Here is an 18,548-nt window from a genome sequence, read left to right on the forward strand (position 1 = left end):
CTGCCATCTAAACTCAGGAATAATTTCATCAAGTTGTGAAAGAAAAATAACACCATTGCTATCTTGCTTATAATTGCTTTACATTTATGGATTAAATTTAGGGAAAAGTGATACCTTTACAATGCAATTTTTTTCAGTCAAGCTCTTGGTATTTCTCAGGGTCCCTGGCTGGCTCCCAGTGAGCATGTAACTCACGATCTCAGGATCAGGAGTTCAAGCCCAAGGTTGGGGGTATAGATTACTGAAAAACAAACAAACAGAAAAAAACAAGGTTTTAGTATTTCTCATTATTTTCCTAAATCTTGTGTGATGTCCCTCAGTAAGTTTGTCTAGCTTTTTTCTTATTTCTTCTTATAGGTTCTGCATATTTTTAAACATTTTATGTATACTATATATATAAACTATATATATTACATATATATAAACTGTATATTATAAACACATTTATATATGTGTATGATTTATAATTTATATATATAAACCACACATAAAGCATTTAAAAATATGCATATATGTTATACATTATGTATTATAAGTATTCTATTATACATGGCATACATTATATATATATTTTTTTAATATTTTATTTATTTGACAGAGATCACATGTAGGTAGAGAAAGAGGAGGAAGCAGGCTCCCCGCAGAGCAGAGAGCCCAATGTGAGGCTCGATCCCAGGACTCTGGGATCATGACCTGAGCCGAAGGCAGAGGCTTTAACCCACTGAGCCACCCAGGCGCCCCGGCATACGTTATATATTAATATATATTATATGACATACATATACTTCTTGCAGTTGCAAGTTGGATCTTTTTTTCTGTCCGCTTATTGTTGGCTTATAAGAAAGGTGCTGAGTTTTGTAAAAGTTATCCTGTATTCATCTGCCTTGTTAAAAACATTTCTTAGTTTTATAAGTAGACAATCATAGAATTTGCAAATAATGATAAATGTGTCTTTTCCTTTCCAATATGCATGCCATTTGTTTCTTGTTCTGTTACTACTGCAACGTCCTGTCCTTGGCTTTGATGGCAATATCTCAGACTCAGGATGCATAACAACATTTCATCTACGGTTGGTTCAGATACATTTACAGTATCATGTTGATGAAAAACTCCTTTATTCCGAGTTCACTACTTGTTATTTTAATCAGGAATAGAATTGAATGTGATTAAATAACTTTTGTTTATTTGCAGTATTTTTTTTAACAGATACTGTTTCATTGCATGGAGGTTTAAAATGTTCTTAACAATTCCTCAGGTAACTGGAGACTTAGGTTTCTGTTTCTTACTATTGTAAATGATGCTGTGTATGGAAAAAAATTTAAATAAATATGCTGTTATTGTTTTCCTCCTCCTCCTCCTCTTCCTTCTTCTCCCACTTCCCTCTCCTTCTCCCTCCCCTTCCCCTTCCCCTCCTCCACCATCTCCTCCTCCTCCTCCTTCTCCTTTTTCTTCTCCTTCTCCTCCTTCTTTACATAAACAGGAAGACAAGCAACTGACCAAGATTACCAGCCAGGACTTATGTGTATGGGACGGGGCTGGGGTTTCAAGTGTGCTGGCCTTTCTGGTTCACCTGTACCTGAATTAGTTGGGGGGCATCTCCAGCAGCTACGTTTGAGTGAAGTTTAGAGTGAGTAGGAGGTAACTAATACAGGGTAGTCTAGTCCTTTCAGAGTTCTATTCATTTTTCAGCTTAATCCAACTCAATAAATAACCACTGAATTCTTGTAAATCAAGGGTGATATGGATTACAGAGATTCTACCCAGCTCTGCATTCACCATGTTCTCATGTGAGTGAGAACTTCTTAAAAGTCGAATGGTGGTTCCCTAGCAATAAAACTCTTTGTTAAAGAATATGAACCTTGAAAGGGTTTGACCCTGAAGAGCTGAGTTGTTATACAAGACTGTAACAAATCCCAGTGCAGAAAGGTGTTTTCAGCTCACCCTTTCCAGCAAAAAACTGTAACTCAATTTTTTGGTAAAAATTATTCAAATATTTCATTGTTTTGGATTATATTTTTATCATGTTTATTTTTTCACACATTCACTATATCCCTTTTCTGTGAATTGTTTATGCTGCAAACTTAGTGTTTTTCTTCCTGATTCACATATGCTCTGTGCACATTAGGTACACGTATTTATGCTCTTGCTTGCCTTTTACTGTTGCTTATATTCTTGGCATACAAACATTTATTATTCAAATGAAGATAAGTCTATTGTTTTGTTTCTCCTTTGCAATTCTTTCCACCTTTTTTTAAACATAAAAAGCTCCATTCACGCACGGATCAGAAAGATATTTCATACTTTTTTTATGGCTTTGCAATTAAAGCAAAACATAAATCCAGAAGCTTAGAAGGGGTTGAAGCTCTTGGAGTGAGGTGGGGTTATAACACTTTCATAGCAAACAGGCCTTTATTGTGTCTATTCCCTCTTCGTATAATGTTCACCTTACCCACCCCCAACCTTCTCTAACTGGTGACATCCATTTAGAGCTGAGACCAGTAGAAGCCTGTGCTGACATTCCGATGCAAACCACTGCTTGCTTTCATTAGACGTCTCTATTTCTTTCTTCTTTTCAACATATACCTAATGACTGGCCACCTTATGCCGTGGACTTGGAGAGAGTGGGGAATCAATCTCTGCCCCACTTTGCAATATAGTTCAGGGGTGGGGGCAGAAACTACATTGTTATTTATTCAATATGGGTAAGTCTATTTACTTACTTATTCAACAAAATCATGTGAGAAGTGGAGATGATTTGTGTTGTTATGAGAGTTTCTAACAAGGGAGGCGATTTTAGTTAAAACAATGTACTAAGATTAGGACAAGAAACAAGAGGCATACATATTGGAAAAGACACATTGCAGAAATGTATCATTTGCAAGTTCTATAACTGCCTGCTTAGAATGCTAAAGTGTTATGTAGTGTGGGAAATGATGGTGGGAACTTCGGGGGGCGGAGAGCAGTAGATGGATTCTGGTTCAATTTTGGAGGGAGAGCCAACAAGATATGCATGTTGGGTGGATGCAAAGGGTTTGGGAGAAAGAAGTAGTTCAGAGTGACCCCAAGTGCTTTGGTTGTCTAGAATGCCCCCAACTGGGTACAGAATGGGGCAGGCTTCAATGAAAGACATCTATTTTCTCACAGTTCTAGAAGCTACCAATCCCAGATCAAGGTGCTTCAAATGCACTTCTTGGTGATGGCCCCCTTCCTGACTTGCAGATGGCTGCCTTTTCACTGTGTCCTCACATAGCCATTCCTCTGTGTGTCTCTGATGCTCCTCTTCTTATAAAGACACCAGTCCTATTGGACTAGGTCCCAGCTTCTGACTCCATTTAACCTTAATTACTTCACTAAAAGCCCTCTCTGGAAATAGTCACATTGGTGTTTAGGCTTTCAACACATGAATTTTGAGGGGACATAATTAAGTCCACAACAGTGGTTTAAACAAGAGAAATGTATTGTCTCACAGTTCTGGAAGCTAGAAGTACAAGATCAAGGTTTTGGCAAGATTGTTTTCTTCTGAGGCTGTGAGAGACAATGTTCTCTCCCAGGTTCTTGTGGTTTGCTGAGGTATAGAAGCATCCCCCTAACCTTGCATGTTCAAGTTGCTCCTTTTTGAAAGGATACCAATTTTACTGGGTCAGGGGCCTTCCCTACTCCAGTATGACCTCATCTTGACTAATAACATTTGCAATGATCCTATTTCCAAATAAGGTCACATTCTGAAGTATTAGAGAGTTAGGGTTTCACCATATGAATGTTTGGGGGATACAATTCAAAACATATGCCCGATATGTAGCTTAAGGAGTTAGATGAATGAGGGTCTGCTCTACTGAAAGAGGAAAAACTATGAGGCAGGCTTGTGGGGTCTCAAAGGTTTTGTTTGGGACATATTAAAATTTAAATGCCAATAAGGTATTTAAGTTTTGAAGTATAAAGTGGGTAGTTGTTTATGAGCCTGGTTCAGTAAAGGAAGGTGTGTGTGTGTGTGCGTGTCTGTGTGTATGTGTGTGCGTGTGAGACTGACTTAAAGCTATGGGACTGGAGGTAAAGAAAAGCCCAAGATTCAAGTTCCGTGCTTTCCAGGGTTTAAAAAGTGAGGAGGAAGAACCGGCATAGGATAGTGAGAAGGAGCAGCCAGTGAGGTAGGAGATGGGGGCAATAGAAGGGACTGTCCAGTAGATCAATACTGCAAATAGCCAGAGTAACAACACTTGGGCAGAGAAGTGCAGAGTGAACTTGACAACATGGAGCTCATCAGCAACCCTGGTAAGAGCTATTTCAGGGGTAGGAACTGAGGCTGGATCTGAGCTGTTGATGACGACACTGGAGAGAGACAGGAAGTAGAGACAGTACTTGCAGACAGGCACTTGGAAAGGGAACAGAAAAAAAGGTGTTTGCTGAGGAGGAATGTGGGAGTCGAGGAAGAAGTTTTGTTCAAGACAGGAAATATTACAGCATGTCTGCATGGTGATGAAACTGGTCAAGTAGAGAGGGGGAATCAGGTGATGTGAGAGAGAGAGGGGCCTGTGGGAGGGGATGGCATTTAGAATGTAGAGAAGGCATTAGCCTAGAAAGAAGAAAGGATACTTCTGCCATTTTAGCTTCAGGAAAGGAGTACAGAGGAAGATAGGCTGCGAGGCTTGGTGGTGGGATGACAAGGGAATTTCCATTCCACATCCTCCTATTTCTAAATCAAACACAGACAAGGCAAGCAGGAGGGAAAGACTTTGAAAGAGCAAGTCACCATTCTGAGAATGGGACCGGCAAACACAAAACATGGAAGGCCTTCTGAGCCCAAAGGTGTGCCTGGATGAGGCTGGAGATCATAAATCTATAGTAGTTCTCCCTAGCAGCACAAAGACACTTAAGTGCAGGCACACAGAGGACAAATAGTTGGGTTCATGCAAAGTTGGGGATTTGCCAGCGATTTTGACAAAGCAAAGAAGGAACAGGAGTGACTACATAATGGACAGTGACTCTGAAAGCACTTGGAGAGTAGAGAAGTTGGGGATACCAGGGAGCTGACCAAGGGCTGGACCAAAGTCTTGAGAATAGAATTTTGCCAGCATAGGGTCTGGGCTGGAGTAGGTGCTCAGGAAATGTTAGTTGGTTTGGTCACAAGGGAGGCCACCGGAGGGATGCAATACTGCAACCGTACGCCAGGGGGCAAGAGACGACAAGAGATGAGTCTGACCAAGCCCCACCTCAAGTTTGGGGCCTGTGGCCAGAGCTCCAATGACCCTTCCGACTGCTCTAAGCTTCCCTAAGGCATGGGTGTGAGTGGTGCTGCCTACCAGCTGGAGCCTACTGTTGGTACCACCAGATGACTGGTGGTGGGGTGTGTAAGGCAGGAACAGAAGAAACCATTAGCCCCAAGACAGATAAGGGAAAACATCTTCACTGGTACCAGTCCTGTGCTCCTGGCCCATGTCTGGGCTGTGTCCAATGCCGCAGCCTTGAGAAACCATAGGAAGAGATTCTGAGTGTTCTCTTGGGCACCCTGAGGTCTGGGAAAATGGCACCAAGAAGCTCAGCCTATGTCCTAGCTCTTCAAACCTACTTCTTGAGGCTGTTACCATGGTATATAGCCTCACAAGCTGTCCCCGACATCAAGGACCTCTAGAGCCAAGTGTCCAGAGAATGGAGGTGTGTTTGTGCCCAAGCAAAGGCCTGGAAAGGCTCTGGTGGAGAGGAGAGAGTCCATTGCCCAACAGATCTTCCCTGATATCTACATGCCCAGACTGTGCTGGGCTCACGAGACCATATAAACCATCTAGCCCTCTGTTTATTCATTCACTCCCATATTCATTCACAGTTTCCCTGCTCCAACTGTGTGTCAGTGGAGGAAACAGACAATTATGCCTAAGAGGATAGTCTGGGGAAAGGCAGGAGTCAAGGACAATGTCTGACTACTAGCTTGGGTGACTGAGAGGATGCAGGTGCCAGCCCCTGAGAGGGGAGCTGGTGAAGAGCTTATTTTTGGCTGTGTTGACTTGAGGTGCCTGGGGGACACCCACAGGGAGTTGTCCAGTGTGCAGTGGGATCTTTCTTTTTCTTTTTTTTATTACATTCCATTAGCCAGCATATAGTACATCATCAGTTTTTGATGTTGTATTCAACAGTTCATCAGTTGCATATAACATCCAGTGCTCATCACATTAGGTGCCCTCTTAATACCCATGACCATGTGTGCAGTTGGATCTACAGGACTAGAGGCCGGCAGGGAGAGCAGGGTTGGGCTATTGAGGTTTGGGAGTCATGTATCATTTCCCAGGTGGGGGTCAGAGAGCTGAGAGGCGGGGGGAGTTCAGCCATTAAAAGAGGAAGTGGGTCTGAAGGGGGGCTTGGATGGAACACTGTCCTGAGAATGCTTGTAAGTTGAGCAGAAAGGACCAGAAAAGAGGACCTGAATGGACAAAGAGTGGGGTTGTGAAGGCAGCAAGTATCTGCAGTAGGTCAATCCTCTCAGGGACCAGACACCCCTCTGTGTCTTCATTAGCACTGAGGAGGAGTCAGACCGGCGGGGGCCAGACTGACATTTGTTTGCTCATTCATTCGTTTGTTCCTTCACCCAGAAAAGCTCTTGGTTCTAGCCCCAGCTCTGCAGCAGGTCTCATCTTTGCCCTTATGTTCCAGAGAATCACCGCTGGCATAGGGAGGTTGAGTGATCTGCCCAAAGTTTCACAGCAAGAGGGTAGATAGCAGGTAGAAATCCTCCATAAAAGTTCAATGTCTTGCTTTCCTCAGCACCACATTCCGGATGGAAACTGCTGGGCTTTGCCCCCAGGCAACTGAGGGGGAAGAATACAGGAGCAGCACTAAAGTAGGTGGCCCCAGCTCCTTCCTGGGTCTCTTGCTGTCACAGACACCCCTCCCTGTGTGCAGTTTGCCTTTCCTAGCAGATCAGGTGCTCCAAGGTTGTGAGTGTAAATCCTCACCTTTGCCAGGTTCTCAGCTGAAGTCACACTCCACCTCAGCTGAACTTTCAGCCCCTCTCCCACCTGCCTTCGCCACAAGCTGGTGGGCTAAAACTCTAAATAGATTACACAAACACTTGAATGCACGATTCTAAATACTGCAATTTGTCTGTCCTGTCTGTTGACCTTTGCCTCTGTGTCTTTGACATGTTTTGATTCTGCAGGGTTGTGGGTTTTGTTTCATCAACAAGGTGACCATGTGGTTAATTACCCTTTGACCCTCAGGGCCAAGGCCTCCATCTGGGCAGGAAACATCCGTGGCTCTGGATGTTTCAGGCCTCTTGGCATTTAGTTGTCACTGTCAATTCCCCCCGCTCTCCTCCCCCTGCCCCCATCTCCCTGCAAGGTTCCGAGTCTCTCCCTGAGGAAGAAGCCTGAGGAAGGGCTACAGGTTTACTGGTTAACATTGAGAAGCTTATGGACATATACACTGGAACTAAATATTAGGTGAACTGAGGAGGAAGGCTTTGCTGGGGCCCAGGGCTGTGTCAGGGTGATACTTTTTTGGCCCCAGGGACTTCATGGCCCTTCCCAGCTGCTGGGAAGTTGCCCAAGAAGAAGGCCTCACCAGCTTGACTTCCCACTCGATGATCCTGCCTCAAGTAGCTGGGTTTTTCTTTATGAAGTTTTCCAGGTGACTGTTAAGGACTCCATTACAAAGATGTTCATTGGAACATTTGTAGACAAAAGGCTCAATCTGTAAGGCATGGTATTCTGGGGGCCTCTAAGACCTGCCCTGATCTCTGCCCACTGTAGCTCAGTCTAGAAGGGGCCACATGCATAGTAGGAGGTGAACAGAGACACAAATATTCTGAGTGAGGCACAAGCAGGGGTGGAGGAGGACATGGAACAGACCAGGGCTTCCCTTCTGAGCTCTGCATCATGGACAAAGGTTGGAAATGCAGAGATGGGAGGGAAGGACTGCCAGGTATACAGAATAGGGACAAATCTACGAGGGTGGAAAGACCAGGGCTTGTGTCAAACCCAGTGTTTCAGAGAAGCTGGAGGCAGAGTCTGTGAAGGGAGGAGGGATAAGAAGCTGGTAAGGAAGAATGAGACCAGGCCATGCAAGGCTGAGAACTTGTATTTTATTTAATAAGCAGTGAAGAACCATTCAACATTGTCTTGCTTACCCTTGAAAACAACACATCTCAATTATTTAATATCCCCTACGAAACAGGTAATTGGGTCCTAGCTATAAAGCAGAGGGTTTTCATTACAATTGTGGTAGTCCATTTTGAGAGCTGGGGATAGGATTTGGTGTGCTGTCTTCTGAGGCTGGAGACAAGTTCTGGTCTCACCCTAGTGAGAGAAGCTGCTGTTCTAAGCTCCCATGCCTGCCTGCCCTCTTGCGCTCTGCACAGTCTTTCTCCCTCACCCTTTCCTTCCCAGTGATTTTGGCCAAACAATGTTCACACCCAGAACGTCCTTTCACTCTCATTCACTACCTTTGCTCTCATTATCTTCAAAATGCTTGGAACACTGGAGATGCTGCAGAGGGTATCAGCCAGTGATGCACTGTCCATGGACATGGTCTTCTTTATTCATCAAAGGCATTCAGGAACAGGGACATTTATAAATTTCTGATGCCACATAAAATACATGAATATTGAGTTGTTAAGGCTGTGTGTGGAATACTCTATTCTGTCCAGATTTAGTCTTGCTCACTGAGGAAGCTGTGCAGTCCACCCAGGGATGAGTTGATATGGGGTCGTGGGAGTGGTGTCTGGAAGTTCTGACACATATGGTAGCTGGGGCACTTCAGTCACGTCCTTCCAGCCTCCCTGATCCCCACCAACCCAGAGAGAAAAGTGACTCCTGTGCTTTCCCAGACAGGGGAAGCCAATGTGGCTGGATGCTGGAGAGGTAAACTGGGGTCATGGTAAGGTGACACTGGTCTCAGCCAGGGGCCATCTTCTTTACAGCATTGCTGGTGGCCACCCTCTTTGAATGTTGGGACTGCTGGTGGCTGTGTTGTATGAAGGACAGCCAGGGCCTGGGGCTCCTAGATCTCCTGTGTAAGTACCTGGGGTGAGGGAGGAGGCCACAGCTGTCCCAGCAGAGGTGCATGGCAAAGCTGGGAAATTTAGCGAACAGACAACCCTTGTATCCCAGCCAATGAACAGAGTGTGGGCCATGGTGCTCAGGGACCAAGACAGAATGCTGCTGCCTCTTGGAGGCCACCCAGGCAGGAGAGCCAAGCAGCTGAGCCTGGGGTGCTGGGGTGGGTATCCTAAGAGCAAGACCAGCTTTGCCTTTGGAGTCCCCCTTCCAACCCATTCACTGGGATCTGCCTGCCCTTGGGCTGCTGGAGAAATAGCTCTTCTTCCCTGGCTAACTCTCCCATACCCAAGAAGAGCCTGAGAGAGAAGACAAGGTGGCCCAGGTATATCATGCACCATGTGTACAGCCTGTGGGCTGGGAGGGAGGGTGATAGAGCAGTTCCAGGTGTGGCAACTGAAGATTTCTCTGATGAAACTTGGTGTTGTGGGCTGCGAAGTCCCCAGGGCCTCCTGGAGCAGTTTAGTTTAGCACAGACCGCGAGAATAGCCATAACTCTTTCCCATAACTCTTTCCAGAGCTGTGGCCTCAGAAGCTTCTGTCACCACTCTTCTTGACTCAGGTCTTGCCCAAACTTCTGTCCTGCCCTAGGCAAGGCTGGTCCAGGCTCCACTCCTCAGTTCATGCCTATTTCTGATTCCGTTGTTGCTAAAAGAACACTAGTCACCCCTCATCCTCATGCTGTCCTGCCCTCCTCCGCCCCGGTCAGCCCTGCTGCCTACAAATCCTGAAAACAGGCAGCTTTCTCCCTGGCTACGATCATCGGGAGACCCTCTGGAGCTGGGGGAATCAGTTCTCATGCCCGGGAAAATGAACCAAAAGGTAAGTGCCAGCCAACCCCAGTTAAAGCCCAGTCCAAGGTCTGGGCCAGGAAAAGCAGGAATGCCTTGGAGCAGGGAGTAGGCCTGGAACTTCCAGAAATCTCTGCCCGGTTCTCACCATGGTTTGCCTTCAGTAATACACAGAACAAACTCACAACTGGCCCATCTTGCATGTGGGTACTGGTTCTGGGATTTGGGGCCCTTGTGTCACTCTAAAATGGGATGTCCTTCCAGCTATTCCTGTGGGGGATCTCTGAGAAAGAGCAGACCAAGGCCTCTTTCCCCTCTGACCCTCTGACAACCTCATCCCAGGGCTGAGTCAGGAGTTACGCCATTGACTGAGGCACAGCCCAAGGTGACCAGAGACCTTCCCAGTTCAGGGTCCTTGTCTGAATCCAGGGAGTGGTGAAGCCTGAATCAACTGGGCCCATTCAGACATGTCCCGGTCCAGCAAGGCACACTCTAGACATTGCATTCAAACAATAATCATGACCAAATGCCTCCAGCCTCATCAGCTTTTATGGTGCATTTCCCAAAACCTCTTCCAGCTCTACCGTTCCATTTATCCTTACCTGCTCTGAAAGCTGGGCAGGAAAAGCATCATCTCATTCTCCCTCCTTTTTTTTGGATGGAGAAACTGAGGCTCAGAGAGCTTAAGTAGCTTGTCCAAGGCAGAACAGGGCCTCAGCTGCATCCTGATGGGAGTGTGTCGTTCTTAGGGCCTGCTTGACCATATAAAGGGAGAAAGGAGGCAAGAGCAAATCATTTTCATATTGGGAACAGCAGGCCCAGCCATGGGAACCATTGTTACTCCACAGTAAACCTCTGAGCCTCCCCCATGGTCAGAACACTACCAGCTGACTGTGTAGACTGAAGGAGCCTACCGAGCCACATGCTACCCCCTACCCGCACATGAATCACAAGGCAGCTTCAGGACCTCTGAGCCTGGGCTTCTGTGCACACCCTTTCCTCACGCTGACAAGTGCAGCATGGTTTGTGCACATGCAGTCCTCCCTGTACAGTCCGGCAGGAGAGGAAGGTGATCCCCTGACCAAGAGAGACAGCTACCAGTGCAGGAGGCCACAGAGTCCCTGCCAACACCCCCAGAATGCCCTTCACTTCAAACTCTGCTCATCCACAATCAAGGTGGGTATCAAGGGTGTCCCTGACTTCTCCGTTGCCATCTCTACAGGGCAGCCCGAGAGAACCGGTTCTTGGAAATTTTCTACCTCTGCCGATCACAATGGGCCAAGGAGTGACTGCAGCAGGTGAGCCTTCAGCTGTTCCTTCCCAATGGCTACAAAGGGACATGCCAAGAAGCAAATAGCCCCTGTGTTTTGGTCAGCCCAGACTGCCATAAGAAAATACCATAGATGGGGGGCGTCAACAACAGACCTTTATTTTTCACAGTTCTGGAGGATGAAAGTCCAAAAAGAAGGCTCCAGAGAGGTAGGTTTTATTCTGATACCTCTTCTCTCAGCTTGTAAGTAGCCACCATCTTGTTCTGGGCTGACATGACCTCTTCTTTGTGCACACAAGGTGAGAGAGGGAGCAGGCTCTTTGTGTCTCTTCTTATAGGGGCATTAATTCCACTGTGGGAGGCCCACCCTTATGACCTCATCTGAAGCTGAGCACTTGCCAAGCGCCCTACCTTCAAATATGATCACATTGTTGGGTAGTGTTTCCATACATGAATTGGAGAGGGACACATTCACTCTAGACCACCCTGGTAGAGATCAGATTTCCTGAAGAATGCCGAAATCTTCCTGTAGGTGTGAGGCCTCATGTGCCCCCTTTAACTTGTCCCTAGAGACTGGGAGCTTCCTTTCACTTATTCAAAATAAGTAAGTAAAAAGTAAGTAAGTAATAAGTAAGTAATAAGATAATGACTCATTATCTTAAAACAGACATTAAAGGCTCGGGATGACTTCTGATAAGGTTATTCAAGTGCTTCCTGCTCCCCTCCTCTTGGCCCCTGTGCAGACAGTTGGAAAGATGCTCTACTTGGTATCTAGCCAGAGAACAAATCACTTTCCCTCCAGGGAGCACCCCCCTGGAGGAAAAGCTACAGGCAGGAGAGAAGGAACATGCATGCAGTGCATCCAGGCTCACCTCAGGGGTGACACATGAGGCAGAGCATGGTCTCCACAGAGTGGGTAGCCTAGTCTAGGCCCACTGGTTTGGGCCCAGTAAGCTTGTGGCTGCCCTCAGCATCAATAAAAGAGCCAGCAAGCTTCAGCCACACAGAGGGCCTGGACACATGGCTACTCAGGGTGGCAGAAGCCATCGGTCTCTGCAAATGTGGCAGGGAGCAGAGGTGCCCATGAGGGGCTCAAGTCCAGGAAATGAGCCCTTTACTCAGGACCACAGTACCAGTCAACTAGGTCAGTACAATTTCTAGGTTCCAAAAGACCAATCATAAGTTCACAGAGAGTTGCAAAGAAAGATATTTATTAAGCACTGGAGCTGTGATTATTTTAGTACAAAGCACCTGTGTTCATCTGATTTCAGCTTCCCACCATTGGAATGCTGTTACCTGTGATTTCCCCAACATGACTGTGGCTTAAGACAAAACAGCTTCTTACTAGATTATAAACCATGCTGGAAAACGTTTCTTGGCAGAAAACAAAAACAAGAACAAAAAACGGTATTCGAACTTGAGTAGACTCTGCAGCCTGCTCGCCCATGGTAGAACAGGTGTGTGCAAGGCCAGGCAGGAAGGTGAGGGACAGCAGTCTCCTGCTGGGGCCTGGCTGCTGTCACACATCAGCACACTGGAGAACACAGGCTGCCTCTGCAATATACCTTCCAAGAAATGGGTTGTGCTCAACAATCCCAAACAGAACTTATCAGGAAAGAAAAGAAAATATCCACCCCCCCTCCCCAACCCCTATTCCAGGGGACTCTGTGAGCCTTGGAGGTCCCCTGGCCATGCAGGCCTCATTGGCCTGTCTGTCCCTCTTCTCTCAAGTTTCGGTATGAAAGTACTGCTGGTGCTGGTTTTCGTCTGAGCTAGACCGCTCGGCAGACATAAAATAGCTGATATGGCCTGGTGAGTATTCTTCAGGGTCCTGGAAAGCCTCGGGATTTGCCTGAGGAGCTGACACCTGCCAAGAAAAAGGTGGATGAGGTGAAATTTTCCCTCTAGTCCAAGTCAGCAAGCTGCTGAGAAGTAGGTCTTTGGAACACAGACGTACAAGGCGCTGGCAGAAGGTGCAGATGGGGACAATGGGGCTCCTCTCCACTTTTGTCTTTCAACAACATCTTGTCTTAAAGACCAGCAAGAGTTGCCCTTGTCTCCCCCAAAGTTTTCTTCATGCCTAAGACTACGAGGTTCTGTGTCTGGCCCTCCCTAGCCGGGCTTCTCTGCCAGCCATGGCTAGCCAAAGGCTTGGAAGCTCTCTCCCTGGCCCTACTCTTGGACCCTGCTATTACTCTGCTCAACCTAAGTAACTTCCATGCTGAGCCTGACTGCCAGCTAAGGTTGTTGGGAGAATGCAGTAATACCAGCGTGGGTTGTTGTTACCTTTCCCATCACATTGCATTCTCCCAACAACCTTCCAGGCATCCTCCCTTTTCCACTTCCTTGGGATAGCTGCTCTGCTCCTAAGGGCCCATCCAGATGGTAGTGCCCTGAGAGCAGACATGATGAAGGGTTTCACCAGAGTCTGCCTTGGGAATTGAACTACAGGGTCCACTGAACATCTATGAGCTCTTTTCATGTGAGCAGTGCCTCCTGTGGGTCAACTTTCTGGAGGACTGGTAGCCCAGCTGGTCAAGGTGTATATGTGAAAATAACCACACATTTAGCCATTTAAAATTCCAAACTCACTCATTCTGCCTTAACTTACTGGGTTCTTTTTGCCTTGTTGCTGTCATTAGTTTTAAAAAATCAGAGGTTAGTCTCCATTAAGATTTCTGAAGGCAGAATCAAAACACCCTTTATAAGTACTGTTAGTCAGATTGAGCGTGTTTGGTTCCAAGGGGCCTGCTGAGAGTCTTTCTGGGACCAAACCCAGTAAATGACTTCCATCTGGATCAGCTGCCAACACTGCCCTGGAAATATGACCGTAGCAGATGGTCCCTGAGGTGGGGGTCTTTCCTGGCAAGTATGGAGCTCCCTGTGGATAAACACCAAGCACATTGCACAGAAAGACCCTTGGTTCATTTTTTAGTACAATGAACCACACCCACACTAGGCCCGGGATTTTGCGGTAGAATGAATGATCCACAGGTTCAGAAAGGGATCGGGGCTTGGGCAACAAGCTCAGGATATGGCATGACTCACTTTATCCAGCTAACATGCTTGAGAAGTTTTTACCTCTGATCCTATTTAATATCCATCCATGAGGACAGCTCACTTTTTCATGGAAACTTGAAGAGAATCAATTTATTCAGCAGTGTGTGCCGCTGCCATGTGAGTAACCGCTCTCGAATTTACTGAGCTCTGAAGTCTGGATTTCACACCCAGAGCATACCGCTGTGGTGTGTGCTTTTTGGGGAAGGGGCCCAGCCTCCATGCCGAATGCCCTGACCTAGGCTGGGAAGCATAGGGGAAAGGAAAGGTTTATACCTGGGGCCAGGTAGCTTGGTCCTGCAGGCTGTTGTGCTCACTGGAAGGCCAAGTATTCACTTGGAGGTAAAGGTGATGCTGTGAATCTGGTGGCTGTTGCCAAAGCTGGATATAATCCTGTGGGGTCTCCAGGGTTACTAAACTGGAGTCAGAATGTATGGGAGACTGAGGAAAGCTGGTAGAAGCGACTGTGTCAGAGCCCGGGCTATATACCATGGACACCTTCTGCTGCTCCTCAGGAAAAAAACTGAAAAAAACATGTTATAGTGACATGGGTCTGGGACCCATGACCCAGGAGCCATTGGCTTGCTCTTTCTTAGGTGTTTATGGCACAACTGGTTTTGGTGGCTAAATCAGGATTCACTGGTTTGTATCCTCACCTTGCCCTAAGAAGATTCCATTTGCCAAAGTCAGGTCAATGTAAAGACTGAGGTGAATTAGTCTTTTGGCTCCAGTGGTTTTATTTGTATTACTTGGACAGTCCTGAATCTTCCACAGTGGTGATCTCTGTGACCTTGGACCTGTCACTTTACCCATCCAAAGTCAGGGACATGCCCTTTGTTGCTGTTTGGGGCTACCCGGCTAGTTCCTTCCTGCAAATCCAGTGCTATCTCTACAAGAGCCCCATTTATCTTGGGTAAATAGGGACTTCTGAATCTGTACTTCCTACAGCCTCCTCAAGTGGATTCTGATGAACAGGCCTGTGGGAAACACGGCACTAACCCACCCACCAGACATATCAGGGTCACTGATTCTACAGGGGAGGCCCAGAAGGAAATCTGGAGAGCTCTGGGAACCCTGCTCAGAGAGCTGGCATTCGCTCAAAAATATTTACTAGGCACCAAGCATGTGCTCTACAACCCCTTCACTGCTGAGCAGAGCCTTCTCTTTCTGGCATTTGGGACCACAGACTTATTACTGAGCAGAAAATGTGTTCATGTCCTCATACGGCCTTCGAGAACTTAGCTCTTCTGGGAGCTTAGCTCCTTGGTATCCAACGGACATGTAGCAACTGTTTCACACCCACTTCCCTCACATAGGTTGTCAGTTCTGTGGAGACCCCTTCTTCTGGTCTGCTGTGACCACCAGATTACAGTGGAGTGGGAGAAGAAAGCTGGGAGCCATGGAGTCACTCAGCTATGGGCACATAAGACTTTGCTCTAGACATCCTGTGCTGTAAGACTGGGCTTGGGTGGGTGGAGCCAAGCGATTTCAAGATCTGCCAGTTCCCTAGCTTGGGAGCTTCCATATCTAGGCCTCCTATTTTCACAGTCTCCTCCGTTCCACCAGCACATGCTTGGCAACGCACTGTGCATGCAGAGGCGGGGGTCTGGAAGCCACAGAGCTAGGTGAGTGGGAGCACACTGGTTTTGATGAGGGGGGTTGGGTGCCCTGTGGGTAAGTCACTCATGGTCTCAGGCACAGTGTCTGGCCATGAGGGGAAAGCAGGGACTTCTGTACTTATCACTGTTCCATGTACTTCTTACCTAGGGCTGTCATCTTCTTCGTCCCCCAGGGTATCACCTTGATAGCAGCCAGAGGGCTGTTGTCCAGCTGCTAACTGGACAGGAACAATGGTCTGGGTGTGCATGAACGTCATGGGGTCCTCACAGAGGGGCACAGCTACGCCGGCCTGGCCTGGCAGGTATATCTGCAGCTTCTGCCTTCCCACCACAGTGCTCGGCGGCTGGGGTTGCTCCTGCACCTGCTGCTCCGACAGAAGCTGGTCCTGTGTCTGCTGCAATGGCTGCTGCAGGAATGGGTCCTGCCCCTCCAGCAGTGGCTTCAGGAGAGATGAAAGGACCTTAGTGCCCGCAAGAGTCTCCCAGAAGCCGACAGAACAGCCCTCCTCCATTCTCCTAGAGCAGATGACAGCAGCCCTGCGCCTGCGGGTGTGGTCAGGGTGATGTTTATGTGTTGATCCGGGCACAAGGTGCTGCCATCCAGGATACACATACGTGTGCCTGGGAATGAGTGTCTGGGTCTAGCTCGCCAAGAATTTTTATCTCAAGCAAGTGAACCGCAGCCAACTGATTAGGCACCAACCCCTCAGGAGAACCAGGTGAGCCCCGGTGTTTATGACAATAAAATCTCCTTTCAGCTCCCCAGTTGAAACAGGCTTTCCATACCTGGTTGGAGTCATCACAAGTCTCCTCCAGCTCCTCTGAGAATTTGAAAGAGCAGGGTGAACATGAACCACAGGAAAGGCTGATCTCGTTGAGGTCTGGGAGGGACTCCTTCATTTGCTCAGTGCGTTGTTTCTTGGGCACTGGCTCCAAAGACTGGAACTCAGGATGGTCAAGGTGGTGTGAGATGGTTGGCTGCATCTGGAAGGACACAGTATCATGGAGGTCTTATTCAGAGGCCGCACCTTTCCTCAGGGAACAGGACATGCCTGGGACAGAGTGGGACAGGCCCCCTGGGAAGCCTTGGCTATATAGGAGCTGTGTCTGTCACTGCCAGAGCCTGGCTGGGCCGATTTCAGCCATTACAGCCAAGAGACCAAGAGGACAGGCAAAAGTCCCTGCTGAAGACCACTCCAAATGCCCCATTGCTGTCCTGAAGCAGCTGCTCTCCCTCCTAGCAGACCCCAGTGACTGACTGCTTGACAACTGTCAAGGTCTCTTTTTTCCTCTCCCTTCTGCCACTTACTTACTTGGAACTGGCCTCTGACCTGAAAGGTGGAATCCTGTATTCTCTGAAGCTGTTCCTTCATCATTTCCAGTGCATCCCGCTGGCTTCGGATGTCAGCCTGCAGCATCCGTGTCTGCTCTTCCAGCTGCTCCCTGAACTTTTTCATCAGCTCCAGCTCCCGCTTGTTGATGTATGACATAATTGATGGCGGTGGTTGTATTGACTGTGGGGAGGAATTGCTTGTGGCTCACAGATCGGGACACCGGGGTCCCCAAATCCTACCAGACTGTTTTATTGCCAAGTCTGCAAAGACTGAGAATGAGAATGATTCCTGCACTCCCAATTTCCTTCATGACTAGAAAGTCTGAAGAAATGGCTAGAGAATCCAAGAATTCAAGATCAGAAATGGATCGTGGGAATCATGCACTCTGATTTTTTTCCTCAAAATATAAAACCATGGAACTGGCCCCAAAGTGTGAAGCAGCCACCTGCCCAATATCCTTAGTGGGAGAGTCAGAGCTCAGTGGGTCATCATATCACAGACAAGGCACGTGGGAAACGTCTATCAGATACCCCCATTTGCAATGGGGTGAGAAGAAGTTCAAATGGCACTTCCTTTGTTCCAGGCACTCTTCTCTAAGCACTTGCAAAGAAATTCATGGATCTGACCTTCACAACGTCCTAGAAAGTACATACCTTCCATACACAGTTACAGTAGAGAAAACAGGGGCCTGAAACAGACCAGAGGCAGGAGACATGGAAAGGAAGGGACACATTTGAAAGAAATTTAGTGGACACGCTTCTTAAGTGACTGGCTGAGGGTGGAAGGAAGAGGCAGGGCTCTTGAGAAAGAAGAGACCTTCCGTGGAAGCTATTATTTGCCTTGATCTGGGTTGGCACTGTGTGCATAAACAAGATGAGAGAGCCACAGTCCCGATATTAATGATGAGAAGACGCATATACATGCAACTGCTAGAGAACAAAAACAAGAGTCTATTCTATCGTATACTGTGGCTAATGGAAGAGCACAGCTGAGTCATTAAAAAGAGACAGAGCAAAAAACATGCAAGCTGTTTTTTTCCCTTGTAATAAAAAATTCTGTGAATTTTTAAGCCAGTGAAAATTGCCCAATTGTCCTTCTTTTGTTGTAAACTATGTAGATATTCGTATAAAAAAGGAGGCATTCATTAAGCAAATAAATAAATGAATAAACAAAATACTCGAAACTAGGGACTGGCAGCCACAGACCTTACAGGTTATCACATTCAAATCCCCATTCTCCAAGCAGGAACTTCTCTCTGCTGTCCCTGGCAGATGAGCTACAAAGCTTGTCTCACACCTCTCCGTTGAAGGGGAAGGAGCACACCACCTGGGGGAGGGACCTAACGCATCTGAGAATGGCTTTCTTGAGGGGAGTGGAAAGCTGCCTTCCCGGAGCTGCTAGGTCTCCACCCTAGTTTAATGCACTGGAGACCTGCT

General features: G+C 47.3%; 1 protein-coding gene across 1 annotated transcript in view; it reads right to left on the bottom strand.

Annotated features, from left to right (window-relative positions):
- Positions 1-12,662: 12,662 nt before the first annotated feature.
- The window catches only part of PASD1 (PAS domain containing repressor 1), a 53,271-nt gene continuing 47,385 nt past the window's right edge, over positions 12,663-18,548 (bottom strand). Inside the window, exons 12-16 of the mRNA XM_032845295.1 lie at positions 17,110-17,292; positions 16,565-16,762; positions 15,923-16,218; positions 14,436-14,682; positions 12,663-12,969 (exon numbers count right to left, since the gene is read on the bottom strand). Coding sequence (XP_032701186.1) covers positions 12,829-12,969; positions 14,436-14,682; positions 15,923-16,218; positions 16,565-16,762; positions 17,110-17,292 — 1,065 coding nt within the window. The 3' untranslated portion in view covers positions 12,663-12,828. The remainder of the gene's footprint in view (positions 12,970-14,435; positions 14,683-15,922; positions 16,219-16,564; positions 16,763-17,109; positions 17,293-18,548) is intronic.

This window comes from Lontra canadensis, unplaced genomic scaffold, assembly GCF_010015895.1.
Source record: "Lontra canadensis isolate GAN:19392208 unplaced genomic scaffold, GSC_riverotter_1.0 scaffold161, whole genome shotgun sequence".
NCBI classification, from domain to species: Eukaryota; Metazoa; Chordata; class Mammalia; order Carnivora; family Mustelidae; genus Lontra; species Lontra canadensis.